Source organism: Topomyia yanbarensis, chromosome 3 (genome assembly GCF_030247195.1).
Source record: "Topomyia yanbarensis strain Yona2022 chromosome 3, ASM3024719v1, whole genome shotgun sequence".
In the NCBI taxonomy this organism is placed as follows: Eukaryota; Metazoa; Arthropoda; class Insecta; order Diptera; family Culicidae; genus Topomyia; species Topomyia yanbarensis.
In genome coordinates, this window is record NC_080672.1 from 86,972,650 (window position 1) to 86,999,046 (window position 26,397).

The following is a 26,397-nucleotide window of genomic DNA, read 5'->3' on the forward strand; positions in this document are numbered from 1 at the left end:
AATGTAAACTTTCAAAATCGTAACATTACATAGATTTTTTGTTGACATGGCAAAGTAGAGTAGAAAGGGGTCAAATAGGTATGGGGGTACAATAGGTACCTTTGCTATGTTATTGTAGAGGTCGCTCATGTTTCCTGAATTAGATACACGGTAAAGAACATCGTGGGCGACTGTCATTTCGGCTGTTACCATGGATCAGCTGTATTAGTTACGACTAGGGTTCGCAGTACCGACCCTTTTTGGCGAGAACCGGTACTACGGTACTGAAGCCCTCAGTACCGGTAGTACCGGTAAAGTACCGGTACTGGAATTTTTTTTTTAAAAATTTGATAAAAGCTTCAAAGTTAATTTGAATGCTCAAACTGATGACCTCATACTCAGATGATTGATTTGTGCTGATAAAAAACATTTTTATTGTTTTTAATTGATTCGGAATTGCACGACTCATTTCAGCAGAAAATATTTTTCGTATGCAGCACCTTCTTTTATTTCGAAATCTAGGCCACTTTGAAATCAATAACAGCTAAGCGGTGCGACTCTTGTCGACTTCAACAGATGGTAAATGTAAGAAACACTATTAACAACAGTGAATCAAAGCGAGAATGGCAGGTTGCTCGCATTTCCTCTCTTGATTTTCTGTAAATTGGTTTAGACCTGCATACCAAGGCTCCTTGCTTTCCTGTAAACTATGGAGTTTTGCTGAATTTTCCGATCACCAATAATTACAAATCGCCCCATTTGGAGTAGTTCACCAAGTCTAAAATTGTTTGCTACTAAATTGCTATCCATTCTTCTATAAATAATGGTTTAAGAGCAAACCAAAGACATGACTTAGACCATAGTTTTATTTCGCGCCACCCAGTGAATAATGGAAACCAATCAGATTGTCGCTAATAAAAAAATCATAACAAATTTTTACGTCTCTTACGCTAGATGTGAATATTTTGAAAATTAGTAAAAGATCGTTAAAATTTAATTTCGACAAAATAAAGCAGGAATTTAAACATATCGTTCAGTTCAACGGGAGCTAGTAATGTTTAATTTAGAGAAGGTAATTATTACAATTAAAAGTCATCTTGCAGACCGATATTTTGAGACAGGTCCCCCTATAGAGCCCACATATTTTTCATAAAAAATTGCATGGTACCGAAAATACCGGTACTGGTTTTTGTTCAGTGCCGGTATTACGGTACCAAAAATGGGTCGGTATTCCCGAGATTTTCGGTACCGGTATTACCGGTACCACAACCCTAGTTACGACGTCGTTTATGTTTTCTGCGAAAACGCATTGTCTTTCGTCCTAGTACAGTACATTTAATCAATGTAAAAAAAAATGTCAATTGAGTACTCGTGTTGGTTTTGTTGTATTTTTGTTTTTGATAAAATCAACATGAAATATACGCTTGGGGACACGATTGGTTAGCCGTTTGGGGGCACAATAGGCCACTAATATAATGTAAATTTGAATTATTTTGACAGGAAAATTGTACGTAATTTCGTTGCGTTGCGTTGTGACGATGATTTTGGCGGATTGTACACTGATTTCATCATGTTTGACTGAGTTCCTTAGGAAGTGGTACGTAGGAATTCATACCCATCCGACCCATATTAAAACCTCAGCAGCATGATAGCCATCGCAGAAGGATAAAGGATAAGGTAGACGAGAAGTGTTGATGCTATACCTACTTAACGGAAGGTAGACGACTCAGCAGGCTCTTCCATAGGTGTCGCGGAGTTGGTGGGTTGGAAGGATATAAGGTCTGGGATTTGCTCCAAGAAAGCGATGCGACCTGTAAAGCATGGTTTATTAGGTAGTAGTTTAGTTGGTTTTCGAGTACACGGTCACTCGAAAAAGAAAAGATCTTAGATCTTGGTCTTTTTTTAACTCTGGGTAGCCGGCTATCGAGAGTATCACGTTCAGAGTCGGAAAATGTTTTTTTTCATTTGCCGAAATCAGGCGAAACTGACGAAAGGACGAAGCTTCTTTCCATACCACTAGCACTTTGCGAAATCGAAAATGAGACAACGGGCTAGGACAAAGCAAGCATGTAGCAGAGCGTTTTCATTATTCGCTCCACACGCTCGTTTTCGCTTTGAGATTCAGAATGATATTGGTACATTCGATATTGAACTTACTGCTGGGGAAACGAAAATACACTAGCAATGATATTTATTTGTCGATGCTCGATTCTGTAGATTTGCGAGCTAATGATGGTATTGTAAGACGGAAGCCTGATCGGTGTGCATATTTCTCATTTTAACTATGTTCTAGTTGCATTATTAGATGCACATTGCATTAATTTCATTTAATGAATGAGAATCGCAAATTACTGACCATGCATCAAAACGAAATTGAAATTCGGATTGTCATAGGAAAACGAAAGTCGCTGCTGCTGCTACTCGTTTTCGTAGAATCGAGAGAGAAGGGGACATCGCCTTTATTGTTTTATTTTTTCATGCATTTAGCGACGAAAGAGGCAAGGAAAGGACGAAGATGAATTCTCTGAATTTCGTCGTTCATTCAATAGGTATGAGAATTTTAGGCTCTGATCACATTTTCTAAACAAAATCAATTTGAACTCCACACAGCCGACCGTGGGAGTATTGCCTAGGAAAGCTAATCTTATCTACGTAATGGGCCGGATCACTATTTATTGCGGCTGTATTACAAAAATCGCTATTCCTTTTCTGCGGTACATTTATTATGTTGAAAACTACCGAGTGACACGTTGTACAGAGTTATGATAGCTCGAGATGTTATAAATCATATTTTGCAAATAGGATTGTTTGTGAAATACACGTGTGTGTGTGTGTTAACCTTCCTATCTCCCACTAGCTGGTAGTGATTTACAGAAAAAAGATGTTTGCATGTATTTAAACATTCATGCAAATAACTTGGTTCACGGATTTAGGAAGGTGTTAGCTCAATTGACTTTCCGATGACCCATTTCGTGTACAGTGCCAGACATGTTCCGAGGTCATCGTTCCATCAACTAGCCCCGCCTTACTGTAATGTTTGTATCAATTGGATTGTAACATTACAGTAAAACTTTCGATTCCATTTAAGCAGGAAATCGACGCGTATTTATTATAATGGTTCAATTTGTATATATAACATAACACATGTGTACTAGAACTTACCATTTTTTCAGTTTTCTACCTGCATTCCTATCTCCCATTTATGTCTCCTTTAACTCTCATCCACATTTCTTGAATTCCTGCTTATTTAAGAAAGAAAAGGGGAAATAATAAAAAAAGAACCGATAGACTCCGTATTTTCCTCAGCGCTTCCGTTTCTCCTAGTCTGGTGTCACTGCCTGTTGGACTTCTGTAAGTTGTTCCATTGGAGATCTCCAAGGAGCTGTAATTGGAGGAAGATCTGACTTCTATCCAGAAGTATCAGTTTTTCACATTAATAGATTATATGTGTACACTACAAAACAATCCCGTGTATAATGCAACCATTTTTTGAACATTTATATGTACATATACACACATAAACACATACACATATATACACACATGTATACATAAAACCGATTTAATCCACCCATCAGTGGGATGAGACACCTCTCATATATATAACTGTTGTGGGAATCAGTGAAATCGTTGCATCAACTAGTCAAGTTCAGATGTCGCTGTCGATGCTAAGTGGGAACATTTTTTTGGTAGCTCGCTCGAGTCGCGCACATACATAGTAAAATAATTGTGATGTGACGATAAAATCACTACGTCAAATTACACTATTCCAACGATATTTTTGCCTACCAACACACAACACAACAGGAGAAACGACACACCGAGCGATCAACTTCGATTTCCCACTAAACATACTGCACTTCACTGCAAAACTTTGTAAACTATGGGAGGAACACAAAATCACTCAGATCAAATTGAAGGCTACGTGGAACTCAGGATTGTTTGTGAAATACACGTATACGAATTATAGTATCGAACATTGACGGGAAATACAAAGGATCGTTAACCTGATGCACGGGCTTGTTAGTAATAACGGAACTCGAGATTAGATTCATAAAAACAAACGCCGCGAATTTTCAGTACGTATTGACCCTTGATCATCGATACAAGTCAGATTGAAGTCTTATTGGGGCTGATTTCCGTAAAAACTATTTATTGAGAAAAAATTGAGAAGGTTGTATACAGACCGAACTTACAAAAGAAAATCAAGAAATAATTTTGAGCGCACAAAACAACCATTAGCTGTACCGAAAGATTCACTCTGCAAGACGGATACACTAGCAGTTTCACGCGCGCGTTATTTGTTCCCCTTCCCTGTCAGCATATGACCACATATCCTAGACGATCTTCACTAATGCCACTCCCGCTCGAAACGAAACTGAGACAGGCTCCAATCCGTCAAGCTGTCGAAGTAATCGAATTGACAGCGGTTGGGAATAGAACCTCACCCAGTCCCGAGTTTAAGCAAAAACAGCAAAAGAACACTTGTACACTAGTTTGCACCGCAAGGAGGTAAGTGATAGGAGTTTTGTATCAGAGGTGAATGGCGACATAGATTGGCCTCATGTTGCACGATAATACAGCTTTGCCAACCAGGAAAATAGTGCGTAATTTCGTGAGAAAAACGCCAAAACGAAGTGAAGAGGACATGAAGAACGCAATTGTTTCTGTTCAAGATGGCGCCAGTAATAATCGAATAGAACATGATCGAAAAAGAAAAGGAAAAGGAATTTAAAAAATGCTCCGAAGCGCAAACGTAATCGTTGCACAGTTAAGCTACCACGTGAGCCTGAATACACAACTTCAATTCCACACTCTGGCGACGACGAGGACACCGAAGAAGTTATTTGCAAGTATAAAACCAGACGCAGCTGCTGAAAAAATGTTTTTTTAACGTTAAATATGGCTTTTTCGTTGAGCGTAGGAATGCTGTTGTTCGGTGATGCTGACCTGGTGATCAGCAAGTTGATTTTAGCGGTGGATTTGTGTTTTAATGATTCCTTGCGACTCTCAAACGACTGGTTTTGTGTTGTTATGAATCGTGTTGCGATGTCGTTGTTCGTGGCGTTTGTGAGACGCAACTGTATTTTGCTGAGCTCGTGTTTCAAACTCTTGATTTTGTGGAATGTTTGATTAATCTCGATATTCAAAATAGCTTTTTTGAATCGATCGGTGATTCGTTGAAGTTTCCATACATATACATACACATTAACATTTTCTTCCGCGGTTTCATGATTTTTTACATCATTTGCCACTTCCTTATTTTCTTACCTGAATGACATCAACGGTTTGCATTCATTATTTTTGTTATTAATTTTTAAATAATCTGCAGTATTCAAACTCTTCAAATAAAAGTTGAATCACTGATTTTATAGGTGTGTACATTGTTCTGTTTAATCTCGAATATAGTAACCTATCGTACCCACAGATTTTAAAAACATCGAAGAAAGTACCTTCGCCTATTGGATTTAGCTTGAAAAATATTAAGCCATGCATAAAATCATTATTGTCAAAGCGTTGCCGAATTTCGTACCAAATTAGTAATCTTATTGAATACCTCCATACAGTTGATTTTGTTATTGGAAGGTTGAAAAATGTTTTATTACTATTCAGGTATTGTGATAACTCGTTTCATTATCAAATAGTTATTCGTAGAACATGCCTGTGTTATTATTTTTGGTATTTCACCTTTAATGTAGAGCTTATTAATACCATATTGTGATATAAAGTTGTTGGCATGGAACACCTGAATTTGGTATTTCGCATTTTTTTTCTTCTGCACGGGTTTGGTTTCGAAAATTTGAAAGAAAGGAATTTTCATGGAACAAAATTTGAGAGCATTTCAAGCGATGTTTTTTAGCAATAGGAGCTTTATTCACCCCGATATTAATTAAGGAGGGGAGGGAAAACAAAGAACCGAAAAACGAAACATGACAGCCATGAAAATTATATATACGCTTTTCATAACATTACCATAGCTGAGAAACAGATGGGGGTCCGAATTGGCCCACTTCTCTCTATGAATTACACAAATATGTCAAAAGATGTTGTCAGGAAAACTTTTTTTATTGAAAGCTTCTCCATGATCCGAATACACTGAAAAAGTTTCTTTTACATCTTTAAAACGATAAGCATTAGATTATTGCCATTTTATGATAGGGCAATGCGAATAACTTTTAAAAATGGCATAATTACACGAATTAATTATTATTGCTGGAGCAAAATACCAAACATCTCGAAAACTATCGCATTTTGGAAGATTTTTGTTAAATGTATTTTGATTTGAAATGATACTAATTAAATTACAGTTTTGTATGTCAGTATGAAATTTGAATACATGTATAAAGTTATTTTTAGAAAAACTTTTTAACCGATAAGATCTCCATCATGCAATCACATTCAAAACATTTCTTTTCTCTTTAGGTTTTGTTGACAAACTATAAAAAATTAGAAAATGTTTTTTTTGCAATTAAAATTTTTAACATAATTTTTTATTTTTGTGAAAAAAGAAGCCAGAAAAATTCATGGAGATTCGTAAACCGAACATAACTGCAAAACTTCGTTCGTTGGTCATATTTTGCGGTCGGCCGGTTTCTCATTGAATCCCTCAAGAGCTGCTCTTGAGTCGATTTCAATTTATTGATTTATTTTTCTCTCTTTTTCTGCGTGATCTCTGATCATCTCTCTCAATGTATTCCATAACAAACAATATACTGAAAACATGAAATCGAAACAATAATTTCAACTTATTGACTTAAAGACTTAACTAGTTACAACATTTTAGTCGCTCTGCATGATTGTCTATTGATGTCTGTTCGCTGAATCGTCACGTTGTTTTCAAACATAGACATTATTTGGAAACTATAGAAAGCGACTAAAATGCCGCTGCTGGTTGCAACATTAAGTTTATTATGATTGATTGGCTAATTTGTGGATTAGCATCAAATGACATCCGATGGAAAGTAAGGAAAAATCACGACAGTTAGTCCTACCGCTACTCTGTGCGTTTCTGTATGTCAATAAAATTAGTAATATACAAGGGTATATATGAACACCTCAGGAAAACTGCTGTTTTACCACTTTTTGGCTTGTTTACTTTTTCACGTTTTTCCTGCTTATTGTTCGATTATTTGAAATATCACGATTTCCCGGGCTAACAGTGTTTTAATACGAAACGTATTCCCCGCATAAATTGAAATTGAGTGTCAACAGAAATGCTAATGCATGAAAATGACGCGAAAACAAAAACTGTCTTCTCGGTAATATTCTAATCAGCTAATTGAAATGTTTTTGTCTAGCACACTTGAGTGAGATGCCTGACGTTTATAGTAAGCGTACAATGCACTAACTTATTGCAGAAATTTAATTTGCGTATTATTTAAGTAACTTTATTCTGGCCAATATCCAGCATAATATCTAAGTTTTGTTAGACGCAATCACTAGCGATAAAGTGTTCATCATCGTGGTTACTGCCGTGTCCATGTTCGTGAATAACTGATTTCATTTTTGTTTCTTGTACTATCGAGTCACGAATGTCGTCTTCTTCAATGACAGTACTCATCGTAGATTTTGAGATACTTGACGCTGGTTTTGCCACCAATTGTTCAAAACCATCTTTGCGCGTGAAGAGCATAAAACCTATAGCAAAATTAGTTATGGAAATTGCGTTTCAGCTTCGTCCCATCAGAATCCGACACTAACTTAATGAGAGGACTAAGCTAGCACTGGATTGACGCTGCGAAACATGACGCAGGACTAAAGCTTTGCTTAGAAACACAAATAGTATTTTCGTTTTTGGAACTAGCGTCAATCCAGCGCTGGCTTGGTTCACTAAGTTTGTGTTGGATTCTGATGACACGAATTCTAAACGCAAATACCGTAAATAATTTAGTTATAGATTCTGTGCCCTACATCAAATGTGGTTTAAAACATTTTTCTCTTCAGAGTAGAAAAAATAGTTTTAACCTACACTTTTCTCGACTAAGGAAATGTATATCGTAGGACCAACAAATTAGCAAAGTTGTCATTTTTCAGTCGATTTTTCAATTACAGTTCTGGAAAGAAGAAAAAAGGCTTGTTCAGCGGTTTTTTTGTAGCACCGTGTTATCATCGAGAAAATAACCCAAATATCTAAGACTTGTTGCAATTTTTTTGGGCTTAATTTAATCTCATTTGCTTATTGCTTTTAGGAGCAAAGGTGTTTACATATGGGGAGCGCCAGAGTCACACTCTGCTTGAGCCAAGAGAACATAATGATGTGTCATGGTGATTAACGTACCTCTTTTTAGTGTTTCTGTTAAGGGGCCATCCATAAATGACGTAGCATTTTTGAGTGATTTTTAACACCCCCCGCCCCCATTGTAGCATTTCGTCGCAAACCTCTAAATACCCCCTGGTAATTACGTAGTTTGACTGTAACCCTCCCCCACTTGTCCTCGTAAAAAATATTACAAAAATAAAGAACAATGTTAGTTGGAAGAAACAGGTAAGATTACCATGACATCAGGTCAACCCCTATTCCCCTTTTAAAAAGCTACGCAGCATGACATGATCCCCTACCCCCTGTCGTCACACATCATCACAAAATACTAAACTCCCCCTCCCCCATATAATGCTACGTCATTTATGGATGGTCCCTAAAGGGTGCTTAGAACTTTTTTTAAGGCTACGCTGCAGATATACACGGGGCATGCTAATAGACCATATGGATTGTCCCCACGATAGGCGCACTTTACTGTATTCTCAATGCAAGAGTCATCCTCATGGTTCTCTGCACACCGAGCATTATTACTATAATGACCCATTTGCTTGTGTTTAATACATACCTGCAATGGATGATATGCGGCACAAACTGCTAAACAGGCAGACGACCCTTGTCGAAAAAAATATAGTTAAACACCAAACCACCCTACATGAATTTGATGGGGCACACAATTTTGTTCCCACAAGAGCAATTGCAATTCGAAAATGTTTCGTTCAATGGAGTAAAGGGATTTTGAAATAGCCAACCCCGTACTACAGTAGATCCACACATGACAAACTCGAATCGGTGACGATGGAAGTAAACTTGGAAATCTTTGACGATGGAAGTAAACTGTTTTTGTTCGATTTCTGGCCCCTTTGGCTTCACACGTAAACTGAACCCAATATAAAACCGGGGGTCGTATTCGAGAGCGGCATTATTCGTGTGTTACACTCGTGCTGGATAGACCAGCACGTTCTGTCGGCCGAATCCATCGTTTGCTGAGAAAGGGTCAACACGATGAGCGTGTCGGTTAAGGAGTACTCCTCTACCTAGCAACAGTGATGGAATATCTTGGTGTATTGGACCTGGCAGGAAACGCTACCTGTGATAACAAGCAGACCAGGAGTATCCCCCGTCATCTGAAGTTGTCCATTCGAAATGATGAAGAGCTGGAGAAATTGCTCTCCGGCGTGACTTTTTCCCGGGGTGGTGTGTTGCCTAATATACGGGCAATTCTGCTGCCAAAGAAGACCAAAAAGAAACCGAAGAAATCGGCTACAACAAGAGAGAAGAAGAAAAATTGTGGGAGTGGTGTGAGAAGGCTAAAAAGTTTAAGGCTGTCGCTAAGAAACCGGATGCGAAGATGGCCAATGATGGCCACTAAATCATCGAAGGCTGTAGCGAACAAACCGAAAACCCCTAAACCCGCTACACCTGCCAAGAAAGCTTCGCGAAGAAAAACAACCGTCGGGAAGAAGTAAATTCACGCGTCTTCAATGTCTCCAAAAAGTCATTTTCAGGACCAACAAAATCTACTTGTAAAGAGTTATTGGTGCTAGTTTTCCGTAATGGTCTTTCACATGAATCTTCTACCATGAGCAACAGTACACCCATTCCAAAAAGTTATAAATAAAAATCACTATATGATCCTCCGGAAGTCGCGCTTATGGCCCACTGAACTAACAGCCGCTGGTGCCCTAAGGCGATTTCGCTAGATTTTCTGAGCAGCGTGTACTTAGTGCACTATACTTAATACACGTTAATAAATAAACAAATCAATAAAACGGTATTTGGCTCTGATAAACGCACAAACCTATTAATAATTTGCCGGTTTTCTGTTGCCTTTAGAAGAATCCCACGAAGATTCGTCCGAAAATCTGTAAAATCGTGACCGACCACCTCAGATCCCGATGCAACTTTACACGTTTCACTGCGGCATGGAAGACTAAACATTTTCCACAGTCAAGATTATTTTGACGGAAGAGAATTTTTTTAAAAGAGCGCGAAAGATGACACATGTGGTATTTAAGAAAAAAAATTCCATTAGCGTATTTTATACAACATAACTGATCTGAGCTTACTTTCACATTTGTCACAGTATAAAAGGTGAGATTTTGAGAGTAAAAAAAAATTGCTATGCCCAATTCTCCATCATGCCATCACATTTAAAATGTTTCATACCTCTTTAAGTTTCTGTTGACAACATATAAAAAAATAAAAAATGGGTTATCTGCAATTTAATTTTTTAACATAAATTTTTCTTTTTGTGCAAATTTTTTCTCAGCCCTCCCCTAGGTTGAGGGGTTTGACGGTATTGCAAATATCATCAAGCATATTGCGTGTATCAGTGCTACAGAACCAATAACAGACAATTGCTTTAAGATGGTTATTGCATTACACCTCGATAGTAGTGCATCGAGGATACCGAGAGGGCTTATGCGCCTTTTTTATGTTCTATGTTTTTTTCATACTCTGCACCTGCGCATACCAACGCTCAACCACTAGTCTGTGCGCGGTGTCGTGGCCGACTGGTGGGTCGACGTGGATTGACTTTCGCTGTGTGCCGTGTTTGCAAACATTGTTCCACAATTTGATGGTGGTTTTCTTGGACGGGGCTCACAGTGGGAGTCAATGTGTGTCCATTTATCTACTAGTTATCGTTCTGTAATAATCGTAGCTTTTCGTACTAGTGTACAATTGTTATGTGCTAGTCTATGTCTATCTGTGTATGTGTTCGTATGAGTATTTTTGACAGTTGGGTTAGGGAATGGATGCAGAACTGGCGTATATGATAGAATAGTGGCTAATACTTCCGGTATTCAATTTGTGCATTTGGTTCTATTCATTCGGGAAGGTCGGATTGGATAAACTAGGGTACAATAAATTTACCGAAGCACGTGAATCATCTCGGCCAGCATAGCATGATGAAAGTATAACAGAATGCTGTTTTCGTTAATGGTAAATATAAAACATTTGCTGTAGTTAGACGAGTTTGATTGCATGTTACATGTGTTTTTCCATTCTACTTCATTAATCTGTTTCTTTTGTGCATCTATTAGTTTGCTTTTCCATTACTGATGTGTACCAAAATAGTATTGATCAATTTATATATTTTTAATCAAGCTCTCTGCATCTTTTTTTTCTTTATTCGGCATGTTATGATTTCTTTTATCAGTATATCTCCACTATACGGTATCTATACTCATATAGGTACAAACGCTCGTGGCCTTCGCAATAACATGAAACTTGTCACCGTCGCGACCATGCAATTGCAATAATCCACACATACTTACGCCCGCGATTTCGCCAACATGAAAACACCCCAGTAGTTAAGTAAACGTAGCACCTTTAAAGTTCCAAACGCTGTCTCAAACATTAACCCACCACTCGCTATATCATAAAACGGTCACATCCGGAAGTCTTACCTTTGTCCTAGCAGTCTGCACTAATGCCTTTAGTTGAACCAACACGTTTGTATACAAATGTTTGAGCCCTTCGCAACCATCCACGGCACCTACATCCGCGATCTCGTAAACATGATATCCCGGTGATAAGTGAATGTCTCAGCTCCTATAAATTTTCAAACGCGGTCTCAAGCGTGAACTTAAAAACTCCCGCATTTCCGGAAGTTTCTATCCTAGATATCAGCAGACTAGGTCCATGCCTTCAATTGGACCAATTAAAAAAAAGCAAACTCTTACCCACTGGACAACACGGCGACATGACCGGGGACTCTACTGATATGGGGTAATTTACTCCCTGTCAGAATGTGAATTGCACACCGAAAACTAACTATCAGAATGAAGGTCCGCGTGACCATCCAAGAACGCACGCGAATATGTGAATGGCTACACGGTTACAAAATTTAGTTTTGTACACGCAAAGTTGCAAGCACAAACATGACAAACATGTTAACATACGAACGCTTAAGCCCTTCGCGATTAACAACGCGCACCTACGCCCGCGATCGTGCAAACTTGATAACACCCCGGTAATAAGGTGAACATTTAGCACCTACGAAGTTTCAAACGCGGTCTGAAACGCCAACCTACAAACGGCGGTATTCGCGCGATTCTGAATCGGTCACGTCCGGATACCATTACTCGCCGACCTAGCAACTTAGGTCCATACATCCAGAAGGACTGATTAAAAAATAAATCTCATATCCACTAGACAACACCTTCCATGGAGATATGACCGGGATCTATAGTGATATGGAAGATCTCACTTTCTTATAGCATCTATCATTATAGCATCTAAGCCTCTAAGATTCACGGTCCGCGCGCGATCATCCAGGAACACACGCGAATATGCAAAAGACACACGGTTATAAAATTGAACTTATGCACGCGAAGTTGCATACACGTTAGTACACGCGAGATATAAACCCACACGCGATTGAACAGTTTGACGCACAAATGTTCGAGCCCTTCGCGATGATACAAGCGATCGTGAAGTCTCTACGCCCGCAGATATTTGAACCGTATAATCACATATCACATTCAGAATTATAGGGTGATGAGCCTATTTTCACCATACTAAGCAAGGTACCTCACTAATTCGGTAATTTCTTGCCTTACAATCAATGGAATGCGTAAAAATTGACATCAACCGCTTTGCTTCGTTGTTAAGAACCAATATAATAACACAAATGCGTTGAAAACAGTAAAATTCTCGTGTTTGAGCACAATGAAAGCTCGAATCGAGTGCCCCTATTGTTGCGCTACCATTTGACTCAATGCGTTGAACAAAGATGGCAGACACTGCTCTAACCAACGGCTTCAAATGGGTAGGGTGATAATAGAAACATGGCGCAAATAGGCTCATCACCCTAGCTAGCTACAATTGGCCTTAAGCAATATTTTATTGGGCGCCATTGCCTGTCCCGTCTGCAAATTGTAGTATGTGATTCTAATAGGGAGCCCTTCCGAGAACCTAGCTCTACAGCTCCAGTAGGACAACTCTCGAAAAAAAATGATGCAATATTTTTCTCAGTGTATATAATTACAGAAGTACTCATTGCCTGCAACTCGTTCTTAGATAATTTTGCTGTTTAAAATACAGTAATCGGACAAACAATGTTTTGAAACTAATGTACTAACGTCTACGCCCTTTCGAAAAATTGCTTTTGTGTCAAAATATTGCATTTGCCAATAATGGAAATAATGGAGATTCACAAACCGAGCACAACTGCAAAGTTTCGTTCGATTCGGCGATGGTCATATTTTGCGGTCGGCCAGTTTCTCATGGAATCCCCTCCTCAATAAACAACTGTAATGTATCTTTAGCTTCAATAAAAAGATTGGTGGGTTATGTCAAAGATATAACAGAATTGAAGTAGAATATACTTAGGCTGTTAATATGAATACTGCGATTTTTACTATCTTCTGAAAGGTTGTATTAAATCCAGTTATTTCGGTATTTCTAATGGAAATACCGAAATATCAGTATACGCAAATCGGAATCTAGAATATTCAACCATATTCGAACATATGGATTATCATATGGCAACCCTGAAATGGGCATTTAATGATGGCGAAACAATTCATTTGGCAACTGCAGAAAATACCGGAATAACTGGTTTTAAGTAAACCTTTCAGAAGATAGTATAATTTGCAACATTCGAATTAACAGCCTAAAGTGTATTCTACTTCACCTCGGTTATGTCTCTGACATTACCTACCCACGTTTTCTTCTTAATATTCTATTACGGGACACCATGCTAACGGAACCGGTTGAACTTTGCTCAAACGCATCCGAAACAACACAAGGCAACTTTACCGTTTCTTCAAATAACAAAAATAATACTTTCATACCATCGCTCGTTGACACCGTGACATCATGGACGGATGAATCAGCAATGATGCATACCGATCCGGGAGAAACGAAGACAAAACTGACATCTTTGAGAGAGAGAGAGAGAGAGAGAGAGAGAGAGAGAGAGAAGATTTTCCTATGGCCTGCTTCTCTGTTTCTTCATCTTCTTTTTATTTATCTCACCCCGTTAGTAGGACAACATCAAAAGGATTGAAATTATATTCAGATTCAGAATTAATATCTGTGACAAATTTAGACAAATGCCCTTTAGGTCATACAGACGAGAAATTTTTCCTACCATAATAGATGATTATGAGCTAAATTAATACGCTGAAAAGCAGAGGCACCAGCAGCGGCATCCACCAATCTCTTTGGAGGCCTAACCCATTGATCCGTCATAAGACCATATTGGATCGTAAGTCACAATTAGCTAAATGTTTTAAACTTGATTCCGTCGAACAGCGCCGACAAGTGTACACTCCCGATTTCAAGCTATTAGCCAGGCAGGCAGGAGGTATGCACAATGTGACCATATTTTTCGGTTAACATTCGAAACTACCTTTCAACAGATTAATTCCGCACGGAACTCGACAACGATCAATTGGATGTCCAATGAACTCCGTGAGCGGTGGCGGGCGGCAACAAAACAAAAAACTGTCGATTTATGTGAACTTTCTTTTTCCGAATGATTACGGGCCCTCCCGAATGACGGCGCCAATCAGCGAGCGCTGCATTTTAGCAGTCCGCTCGTAGCCGGAGCTTTTGATTATTATTAGTTGGGTGGTTATGAGCTTGATCTGCGATGATCATTCCTGCGCGGAAAGGCACGCAGTTTGCGTGATCGCACGTGTGTTTGGATCCAGAAGCGATGCTGGTGTCAACGGCGTTGTACTCACAGTGGAAAAGTTATATCCTCACATTGTGAAGTGCGATATATCATACACATTTTTTAAACTTTCTTACGTGTCTCGTGAGCTCCAGCTCGCATTCTCGTTTGTTGAATTGATAGTGTTAGTCAGAAGTGACGCTTGTGCAAAATATCGGTTTTTATTTGAAGACTTTTATAGTCTTATTGCGAATTTATCCTAAAACAGGACTACAAATAGTTGACCACCTTCAACTGTTCTGATCGGTATGTGCTAGAATTTGTACAGGGGAGCGATCTATTTTTTCAACAGTTAATTGGTGTTACATAATCTTCTGCACATATCTGTACGCTCCCTCGGGCGATTATCATCTCTTGAAATTCCTTACGCGGCCCCACCGCATCATGTAATTATTTCTTTATTTGGCGTAAATTACAGCAAATTATTCCCTCCCCACAAGCCCATCCAGTTAGACTTGATCGTTCGTGGCGACATGGTTCAACCTTGACTGCCCTCCTTCCTTGCGGATCAGTCGTGTCATGACGCATTTAGCTTCGTCGGATCGCCGTTCATACTGCACCATCGAACCTTTTGTCGGTACCAATAACGGCCGGCCGATTCCGATGCCGCTGGAGTGTTGAGCTTTGCCCATTACCATACCGAAGCGTAGCGTAATTCGAGCGAAAGTGTCAGAGCATTTTAGCGTAGGCACGATTTGATCCGGCGATATTTAGTCTCCATGACGGGCGCCATACAAAGTTGCAACGTTGCAATAAACCCCTCTTCGGACGGTTGCACGATTTGGGTACGGTTCCGACCAATCGGAACCTAATTGGATTTGATGCCCAGCATCTTTGGTTCGGGCGGTGAATATTCCAGGGGATTGGTCGCGAGTATTTGTTTCTCGAACCGTTCCTTGTTGTAGAGAAGTTCGAAAGCTTGGCAGTATCTGTTTGTATCGTTTTGTGCTAGCTAGGGCCAAGGAGAAAAAAAATCTACTACAGATGAACGGTACCACGGCGAAGCAGAGGCTTGGTTTCTTCCCACAGCAGTGTTTGTCAACTAATGAATTACGTGCGCGCATAAGACCCGGTATGATTGAGGGTACTTGATGACGACAATGCAGTGCAGGAAGCGAACAGAAACGCACCGACATGATTTGATTCATTTTGCTTATACTTTCTACTCATTCCATTGTAGTTCCAACAGCAGCGGAAAATTAATCTAATATCTGCGCGGAGGCTGTTGCGCAGAGCATAGTGGTGTAACGTGAAGCCGGAACTTTGAACGATAGATCTCTTTCCACGTACAAGCGGTAGCTTGAAAGCACGGTAGGTAGGCAGTTGACAGACTTCCACTGCAACAAAGATCCGATCATATCACTCTATTTTGCACCCGGGTGTAAATACCAGACAGAAGTAAAAGCACGGTCCATTCGAGGGGAACAAAATGTGAACCTAGCGTTCGAAGTACCCGGTCCCCAATCTCCGGTTATGGTCTTCCTTTCAAGACCAACCTTTCACGACACTTGAAACAGGAACGAAAACGACGACCGCGAGTATGAGTGTGATATCCAATCCCAGATTGCGGTTAATCGCGATAACGCATATGTGTGCGGTTAGCATCCACGATTTAAACTGTCGTTCAGGTATGCAATCGTTAGACAGCGAAAGGTAAAATTAATTGAACATCATAATTCATTGGACGCCAGTTGGAGGATGGACAAAACGCCTCTCAATTAGAAGAAAATGTTGTAAATAATGTGATTAATAGTTTGTGTTGAACACTAAGATCTCATCTATGTTACGCCACTCAGCTGTAGGCAGATGTGGCTGAAAGATTTCAGCGATCTGCTGGCATGCTTCCTGGAGTTTAAAATATAGGTATATATAGCTCGATAGTATGTACAATGGCGCCAACACTAACTTTTCAACGGAGAGAGAAAGGAATTAGATGTCTTCTACAAAGTTATAGAACAGACATTTCTCAGTAATTCTTTCGAATATTTCGATATGCTATCTCTCTTCTATGAAAAGTTAGTGTTGGCGCCCTTTATGCGGTCATAGGTGCAACTAAATTTTTCTAAACAAAACATAACTCGTATTATGTACTACAACTCTTCCGAACTTTTTAATGAGCTAAATCTGACCCTTATCTCACGAAAATGTGGTGTGAATCGATTACCGACACACAACCATGCACTGCTAGGCCTCATGCAAAACTGACTCAGACAACACTTCGTTAAAAGTTTAATAACTTTTTGTAACTAAAGCCGGATTGACTATCAGTTTTCGACAAAGTTGTAGACAATTAAATTATCTTTCGTATTTTCACTTACAGTGATAATACGATGCATACAGTGCCACATAGCGGCGAAAATGCGCGCTGGTGGGTTTTCTCCATGTAAATTGTCGAAAGATCCCATATATACTTCAGGCACGTTGGTCTGGTAGCTAGACTTGTCCGATTTGTTTCAAATTTGGAGCAAGTACTCCTGGTGGGACTAGGAATCGACTCAGAGGTAGGCCGATCGAGTTTTCAAAAATTATTTTTTTTTACTGGGCAGTCTAATATACATTATACGCCAGCGCTTTGTTTAGCGTGCGTACTATCGAAACGTACGCACTATCGAATCAGAAAGTTGAATTACAGTATAATGTTTTTCACCCTTAAGAATAAGTGAAGCTCGACAAACTCATGTTTATTGTTTATTGCTTATGTTTATTACCTTCACCAACAGGCCCCTTGGCCCCAATGGTGGTTGCTTAAATTAATTACATTTGAAAATTGCCAATACTTTCGCATTTATCGAATTCCGCGTCCGTTTTTTTACGGTTACAATATTTATTTATCGCACACATCAACAGGCCGCACTCGGCCCCAATGATGCAAACTTAAACTAATTACATCTAAAAAACTGCAGGAATCGCTTTCTTAAAGGCATCCGAGACAAATGAGAGTCGAACAGATTGTAGTCCCGTGATAGCGACATTAGCTGTTTGAATAGTTCGTCGAAACGGAACTCTCAGAAGAACGTTTCCGCGTAACGTTCTGAACCTTGCTTGGATGTTGACTCGCTCTAGTAAATCTGGAGAATCGATGCGTCCTGACAGAAGATCAGAGATGAATAAGTCTCTTGCAGTTTCTCTACGACGCTGAAGGGTGTCGAGCTGGATGAGTTCACACCGACTCTCGTAGCTTGGTAGACGAACAGGATCGCGCCAAGGCAGGTATCGAAGAGCATACCGTATAAATTTTCGTTGAACGCCTTCAATTCGATCGCTGCTGTTCATGTAATTCGGGTTCCAGACTGCCGAACAATACTCCAGCGTGGAGCGCACTAAAGAGCAGTAGAGGCTTTTGAGACAATAAATGTCTGTGAAGGATTTAGCCGTACGAAAAATGAAGCCCTGGCTTCGCGATGCATTACCAACAATATACGAAATGTGATTTTTAAATGTAAGTTTCGAATCTAACAGCACTCCAAGATCCTTAACGCAGCTCACCCGGGAAACAAGAGCTCCAGACAAGTTATACTCAAACTCAATGGGATCTTTTTTTCTGGAGAACGATATCACAGAACATTTTGCCGGATTCAAAATCATTCGGTTGTTTTCACACCATCTGCTAAAAGTGTCAAATTGCTACTGCAAATAAAGTGCGTCCGTTCGGCTCTTAATTCTGTTGAAAATTTTTAGGTCATCTGCATACGACAACCGTGGCCCTTTCAGCGGATAGTTTACATCGTTGAAATAGAAAGAGAATAGGAATTGTCCGAGATGACTTCCTTGCGGAATACCAGACGTTACGGAGAACAGTTTGGAGTTTGCATCACCTATGTTCGCACTGAGTTGACGGCCAACGAGATAGGATTGGAACCATCGCAGGAGTGATCCACTGAAGCCAAGTTTTTCCAATTTAGCGATTGCCAGTATATATAACATCAGTTTGTTGATTCGCATCGAACCCTTCAGACACAAACGAGGTTAGAGATAGTAGATTCGTCGACGTCGATCGATTCGGCATGAATCCGTGTTGGTCTTTAGAAATATATTCCTTACAGTGAAAAAACACTGACTCCACCACGACTAACTCAAAGAGCTTGGAAATGGCACAGAGCGCAGAAATTCCTCTATAATTGTCAATGTTCCTCTTATCACCTTTTTTGTAGACAGAAAAGATGAAAGCTGCTTTCCACAATTGAGGAAAAATCGCGGTTGTCAGTGACATTTTGAATAGTTGACGGAGTGGTTCCACTAAACCAGATACACACTTTTTCAAAAATACAGCAGGGACTCTGTGATACAATATCCGAGTGCTTCACACGAATCTCACTCACTCGAATTGGGCCACGCCGCTAGCTGCAACGTCAATCTGCTGCGAGGACAGTATCTCACTGACGAACACACTCGCAAATTTAGAGGCGAACAATTTGCATATGGCTTGTGAATCATGCCCAGCTTCACCATTCAAAAATATTGTAGAAGGCAAGCCGGTTGAAGTCAAAGCTCGTCGCCATACTGTTAAAAATTCGCTGGAGTCCGGTAACAGCGCTCTGACAACCACAATTGGTTTTTTTTATTCAATTCGTTTATTTGTTAAGGCACGTTTGCGTTAGCTTAAAGGTTCCATTTTTTCATTGTTTTACATATTGAATTTCTTAAAACTAGGGGGTTACACATTTAAATATTATTTTATTTTTATATAATGAAGCTAAAGAAATTTTACAGCTAACTTATACATATACAAGAATCCGGGGTTATTCGGACCTACTTAATCAAATCGCTGTTTTAGGTGGATAGATGTGAAAAAATTACCGGTCAAAGGTCCTAATTATTAGTTTGAAACCTCAGTTACATTTTGGTGCCATAAAAGGTTCATTTGCCCCACTCAATGGCAGCACTAGGTGACGATTTGCAAACTTCTATGTTTTTTCATCCTTTTACAATGTAGGGGTAATGCGGACCTCCCTACGAGGCAATTCAGACCTGCATTTTTCTTTATTTTTTTTACAAAGGAATTATATTTACCTATGAAATATTTATAAGAGACACTTCTTAAGAAGAAAAAAAATTCCAAAACTTAATCTGGTAAGTCACAGCTGTCGATTAGAGGCCCATGTATTTTCTTGGCGGTGGCGTGTGCAGCCGCAAGCCGCTGAACGGTGGTTTACAGAATAGGGGGTCCGAATAGCCCCGTACGCTCATTTCGCACAGAAGTCGTGAGCGTCTCGAAAATATCTGTGTTTTTACCCAAACAAAAATCATTCCATTAAATAGAAGCCTCAAGCTGTTCAAAACACTTCTTTTTTATTTTTCTCACTTTTATTTATTGCTTTAATCACGGTTTTGGCATTATAATGATTTTTGTTTTGAGCATGGCAAAAAATGAAACACGTTGTAGCTCCTTTCTACAAAAAACAAAGAATCGAATTCAGCTCTCAAAATTAATTGACGTGACACTTAATGTTTCCGCAATTGTCAAAAACATAGATTTCATGGGCAACACATTTAAGCTACGCTTACACTTAAAATTTAAATGTGAGGACAGTCGATCATGTCATAGGGTAGTACACCCGAGCAACACCGATTGTTGACTAGCAGTTTCAGCAACATAATTCGTCACATAAAGGTATATTTTATTAAGGGTTAAATGGAAAGTTAATAAATTCTCAGTGTGGCTTGAAACTTAAATCTTATGTGTCAAATCCCTTCAAAATAATGGTTGGATTATGTTGTTGTTTTGATTTTCTTTCTTGGTGGTGAGCGATAGTCGGGTATACTCCCCAGTCAAAAAGGGCAAGTTGCTGGCTAACGGGGGGCTATTTGCCAACTCGGATGCGCCAATTGCCCTTCAATTTGCCAGTAAATTGCTGGCAATTAGGGGGCTATTTCAAATGCAACATTTGGGCGATTTGCCGCCGTCATTTTTAGCCGCTCTACCCGCCCTTAAATCGCCCCCAAATCGCCCAGGGAACGCGCCATTTAATCGCCCTTAATTGCCTAATATGAAAATTACAAATATTACTTATTTTCGGATTCATTATCTACTCACATATACTTATCACTACACTAGGAACTATAGGAAGACTCAATGGTGAAATTGGCATTGCACACCAATCTTACTTTTATTGAGAGTTTAGGTCAGATATCTTGTTCCACTATATTTACACACGATTTCACAATTTCCCACATTCGTTGGCTAAATGAAGTGCACTAGACAAACAAAATACAAGCGAGAACACGCCAATCGTTAAAAAAAACTATTTTAAGTTTAAGCCAAACATGAACCGTCATGTTTGAAAAACGCAAAAACAACGAAGTCCATTTCAGCCGCCAGAAAATTTGTCTAAGTATTGAAATTGCTTTTAAATCGCATTGACAAATTGCATTTGTTCCTAGGGGCAATTAGCACAGGCGAGTTGAGTCAACCGTCAAACTTTTTAAATCGCCTGACCATGTTCGTCAGCATTTTTTTTGACAGGGTCTCTGCCGCTTGGTGATCATTTTGTCTGCCTTCTCCCTCGCTCGTGTTTGTGTCCATATCGTCATCGCTAGTTTGGCTCTGGTTGTCGCTGTTAGATTTTTGGTGCTTTTTGTGTTTTCGAGGGATTTTGATATAGCTGTCTTCTTTCTTGTTTATTCTTTCCCTGCGTACGTCAACTGTTGGCTTTGAGATGCCGTGGAATATTGTTTATCCGGCATTCATTTTTTGGCCGGCTGTCTGTTGTGTATCAGCAGATGTTGATGGCTGTTTGGTAGTGGTGGTTGTGGATGAGTTTTCCTTAGTTGGTTTGGCGCAAGGTTTTCCGTAGTGTGCCGTCTGATTACAGAACTGGCACGTGGGCATCTGCCCGGGGTATGTGCATAGGGTTCTTTGTATGTAGTTAACACCTTGGGATGATCTGCCGTCGAAAGTCAAGTAAGACGATATAGGTTTCTCCAAATATCGTTTGTGACGGATTCCACTTCTCCGTACTTCGACATGAATCTTTTAATACAATCCGCACTAGTACGAGGTGCCAAATCATGGAGGCGTATTTCAGTTAGATCGAGATCCATGTACACGGGGATTCTGGTTTTGATGTTTTCATATTCAACGTCATGTTGCATATTGTTCTTAGCTACGAAGCTTTCTGCCTCGGCTAAGAAGTTGAACGTTATAAGAACTACTTGCCTCGTGTGGTGAAGCTGGACGTGTGAAACCTCTGTAGGATCATGTTCCATTTTCACCTTGGCCAACTGTTCCACCTCGCGCACTGAAGGTCTAAGACGAGTCTGCGAAAAATCAATCGCGATTGTGTTCTCCCGTCATGGGCTAAATTTATTTTGTAGTACACTCATTACACTCACAGTTAGGAGTAATGGAACTTTCCTGTGTCTATATTTTCCACGTACACGTTAGAGCGGCGCGGGTAGTATTTTTTGTTTATGTGCTGTTCGCAAGCGGCGCACTTTTTGGCTTCTGATCTGTACGAGATTAGGAAGCAGACGGTTACACATTTAAATATTATTTTGTTTTTTAAATAATGACGCTAAACAAATTTTACAGCTAACTTATACATATACAAGAGGGGATAATATAATATTCGTAAGATTAGGTGGTCATTTTTGTGTTTTTTGTATAGTAATGCACTTTAGGATTTTTAAAAGGAAGATTATTGGAGCAATTAATTATTAACATTTTACAAGCATATTAAAACTAGAAATATCTAAATGGTTCAATGGTTCAATTTTATTAAGGTTAGGGGGCATTAAGTAGAGCTATTTTTAAGTACTATTGGTACTTTTGGACATTTTTTAACGAGATTATATATTGATCAACTAAAACTAGAGGACAGGGGGCACATAAGTTTTGCGAAGATATTCCAGGGTCTGAAGAGGGAGTGTGTGTTATATCAGAGACAGGGAAGAGAGGGTGGAAAAGTTTGACAGGGGGGGGGGGGGGGGTAAGAAATCAAACTTTCAGTTTTCGGCATCAGGAATCAACGGTAAGGATTACAGATTCGGACGGATGCATCTGTGGCGGTCTTCCTCGCGCCGGCAGGGTTTCCTCCAGACGATTTTGTAGATGTGGATCGGCATCACACCACGTTGCGCGTGTGATTTTGGACTGTAGGTCTCGTGTTTGTTGTGTCATTCGACAGAGATGTTTTGTGTCGTCTTGGAGTCACATCAAACCATCGTTGGGGTACGGTAGACGGAAGAGGGCACTTCTGGGAATGATAAGAGAAATGATAGGGGCAGTTAAATCTGGATAATGATGGTTTTTAGTAAGGTATATATGATGAACATGTAGAGAAGATCGCGGCTTGCCAGTACATCTCGAACCGGGAAATTGGGTGATCTTCCTTGGGCTCGAAGGGAATCGGCCGGTTGAGATCTGGCAGAACAGTACTCGGCGCATGCCCAGACAATATGTTCGATCTCGTGATAACCGTTGCCACAAGCGCAGATACCGCTATCCGCGAGCTCAATGCGTCGGAGATGAGCGTCCAGCGTGTAGTGATTGGGCATGAGCGGAGACATCACGCGAATGAAATCCCGACCCACATCCATCCCCCTGAACCAAGGTTTCGTCGATACCTTAGGGATTATCGAATGTAGCCACCTTCCCAGTTCACCATTGCTCCATGAAGTTTGCCAACTTTCGAGGGTTCTCTGATGTGTAATACTGAAAATTCGCTGAAGCTAATTGGTCTTTCATATATGTCACCTTGTAAAGCGCCCGCCTTTAGCTAAAGAGTCCGCTTCTTCATTACCTGGAATGGAGCAATGCGTGGGAACTCAAACTAAGGTAATCTAGTACGATCTTAGAGACAAAGTACGCAGGCGCTCCCAGATTTTGCCCAGAAAATATGGGATGTGCTTTCTAGGTTTCATTGCACGGAGAGCCTCGATTGAGCTGAGGGTATCCGAGACAATAAAGTAATGATCGGTGGGCAAAGTATCAATGATCCCAATGGTATACTGAATAGAAGCAAGTTCTGCGACGTAAGCTGGATCATTGAGTTTGAATGAGGCGATGAGGTTTTGATTGAATATAGTCGTTAGTACTTATTCGGTTCCGTAAGCTCCGGGCTGTACTCCAAAGAGTGCTCATCAATGTTTCTCTCGTTAGCCCGTCGACGAACCGGCGACAGTAGCTACGTTTTTTGGCATTCATCAAACTCTTCATGCGCGTTTCCGCCATCGCATACTGTCGGTGGCTAGCTGGCAGCTTGTCGTCCCGGAAGGTCTTATACGCGGTAGCCTTCTCGGCGTACACGTCTGAGCCTTCTTCGTCCCACCATGGATTGGGAGGACGCCCGAGAGAATTCGCGTCTGGTACGCGTTTACTCTGAACTTGAATCGCGGTATCAAGAATCGAACCAGCCAGGAACCCGTACTCTTCCTCCGGAGGAAGCTCTTGAGTGAACTCGATTTTGTCGGATATCGCTATGCTTTTAAGAGGGGCAGAAATATTTAGTGCTGTAAAAATACGGTCCACAATGTAAGAGATATTTATTAAGCCAGCGCTGGTTTCTTTCATTGGTTGAGATATTGGAACACTTGGGGTTTTTGATGTTCCTGGAAGTGCAGGGAACTCCTTTTCTGAGCTCAGGTTTCTGAGACCGGGAGCGACTTGCTTCGGTTTTGCACCAATACTTCCTTGAGTAGTTATTTTAGGGGGGCCATGAAAAGACATCTTCTGGTCTTTACGACGAAGCTTGGGAGAGGAAATGTTCCTCCTTTTTCTATTGATTCTAGGCACAGCAGAATTTGTTCCCTCCTGGGGCTCATCTCAGTCGCCTTCGTCAGTAGACAAGTTGATATAGATGTTCGTAGAGGTCGGTGGCGTAGCTATTTAAGCGTTTCTGTAAAAAATCGCTTAGAGCGTCCCTGAAGGGAACGCTTAAGCTTCTCCTCGCGCTGTTTTATACGCGGGACATGTCGGGACATGCATGATTCCCACCGCATTTCCCACAACGGGCTTTATTGCTACAATGGGAGGCTGTGTGACCCAATTGTTTGCAATTAGTACAGTTCATGACAGGCGGCACAAAGAAATGGACCGGTAGACGAACCAAAGAGGAGGTAGTTGGGTTGAGCAGAGCCGTCGAAGGTCACCCGATAAGAGTCTGAGTTGACGTATATTTTCTTCCCGTCAGCTGCGACTGATGCTGAATGCAAACGTTTGCACTCCAGTATCTTCACTGGCTTAAGCATGGGGTCTTTGAAACAGCCAGTCTCACATTTCAGCAGGTCCTCGCAACCCAGACTCGAATCTGAAACGACTCCACTGACTTCAACCCTGTTAGCTGGAACGTACACCCTGTACTCCTACGTAATGGGTCCATAGCCAGAAATAATTTTGCCTGATTTAAACTGTTAACAACACCCCGCAGTTTGTCAGGGCTAATTTTCGATATTTCTATCACCGCCAAATACCGATCCGCAAGAACTCGAGAAATCTGCAACAGATTCAAAAACTTGTTGTCTTTGGTCCGGAAGAAGGTCACGAAGGGCCCGGTGGCCGAGCTAGGATATACATTGAACCGGAGAGCAAAATTTGTTTCGACGTCCATCTCACCTTGAGATGAACCGCCGTCAGGGGAACTCATTTATGCCCGGTGCACACTAGTAAGACAACCAAGAAGGAGAAACGTAAAGTATTATTTAACTTGTGTATGTAACGGTATTCAGACGACTTACTAGAAGAACACTGCTTCACTAGTCACTGACCGGCTAACGGTACTCGGAAACAGAAACGCAAAAGAAAGGAAAAAATACTGAAACCTCGGCGAGGCGGAGAGTGCGCAAGATAACCTTGAACGCGGATTTGCACTATTGTTTGTCGCTATAGACTGCACGGCAATAAAACACTTCTGTCTCGACTGAGTGCTCGAAAACGAACGACATCCACCATTTGAACGTTGTCTTGACAAAAAAAATGCGCAGTCGGTCGAGCTTTCAGAAAAACATAAGTTTTCGCAAATCGGTTGACAGATTTTTCTATTTCTCATCCAGATAGATAGAAGTGAAGCCAATTCGAAAAGAGCCAGCGAATCCAAGCCTGTCTAGTTTAGAAACAGTTACCTGGTGGTTGATCCTGTCGAAGGCTGCCGAAAAGTCGGTGTATATGGCGTCTACTTGTAGTCTTGCTTGCAAGGAACGGATGATGAATGATGTATAGGATATTAAGTTAGTAGAAGTTGATCGTTTAGGCATGAAACCGTATTGGCTGTTATGGGTTATGAAATTCATTTAGAAAGGCATAGCCTCTGAAATTCATTTGGAAAGGCATAGCCATCATAGCCTCTGTTTCGTAGAGGTCTTTGACGTTTGTTGGATTTCAGAAGTTCGAAAAAACGCTAGAAGGCGTAAGACTTCCCGGAATTTTTTAAGAGTTCCTTGGTATTTGCGTGAACTCTCTTAATTTAGAAGAATTTCTCACAACATTCTTGGGCGCCGTAGCATTTCTCTGAAGTTCATAGAACCTCTTTGGCCT

General features: G+C 40.4%; 2 protein-coding genes across 7 annotated transcripts in view; both read left to right on the forward strand.

Moving 5' to 3' along the window:
• LOC131689136 (uncharacterized) overlaps window positions 1-26,397 on the forward strand; it is a 537,510-nt gene that overhangs the window by 45,860 nt on the left and 465,253 nt on the right. The window lies entirely within an intron of this gene.
• On the forward strand, window positions 9,286-9,705 carry LOC131687045 (late histone H2A.3, gonadal-like). Its single transcript, XM_058971081.1, has one exon. The coding sequence runs from the start codon at window positions 9,286-9,288 to the stop codon at window positions 9,703-9,705; it is 420 nt and encodes a 139-aa protein (XP_058827064.1).

Coding starts and splice junctions, on each gene's coding strand:
- LOC131687045 (XM_058971081.1), top strand. CDS start 9,286: ATGGAATATCTTGGTGTATTGGACCTGGCAGGAAACGCTACCTGTGAT.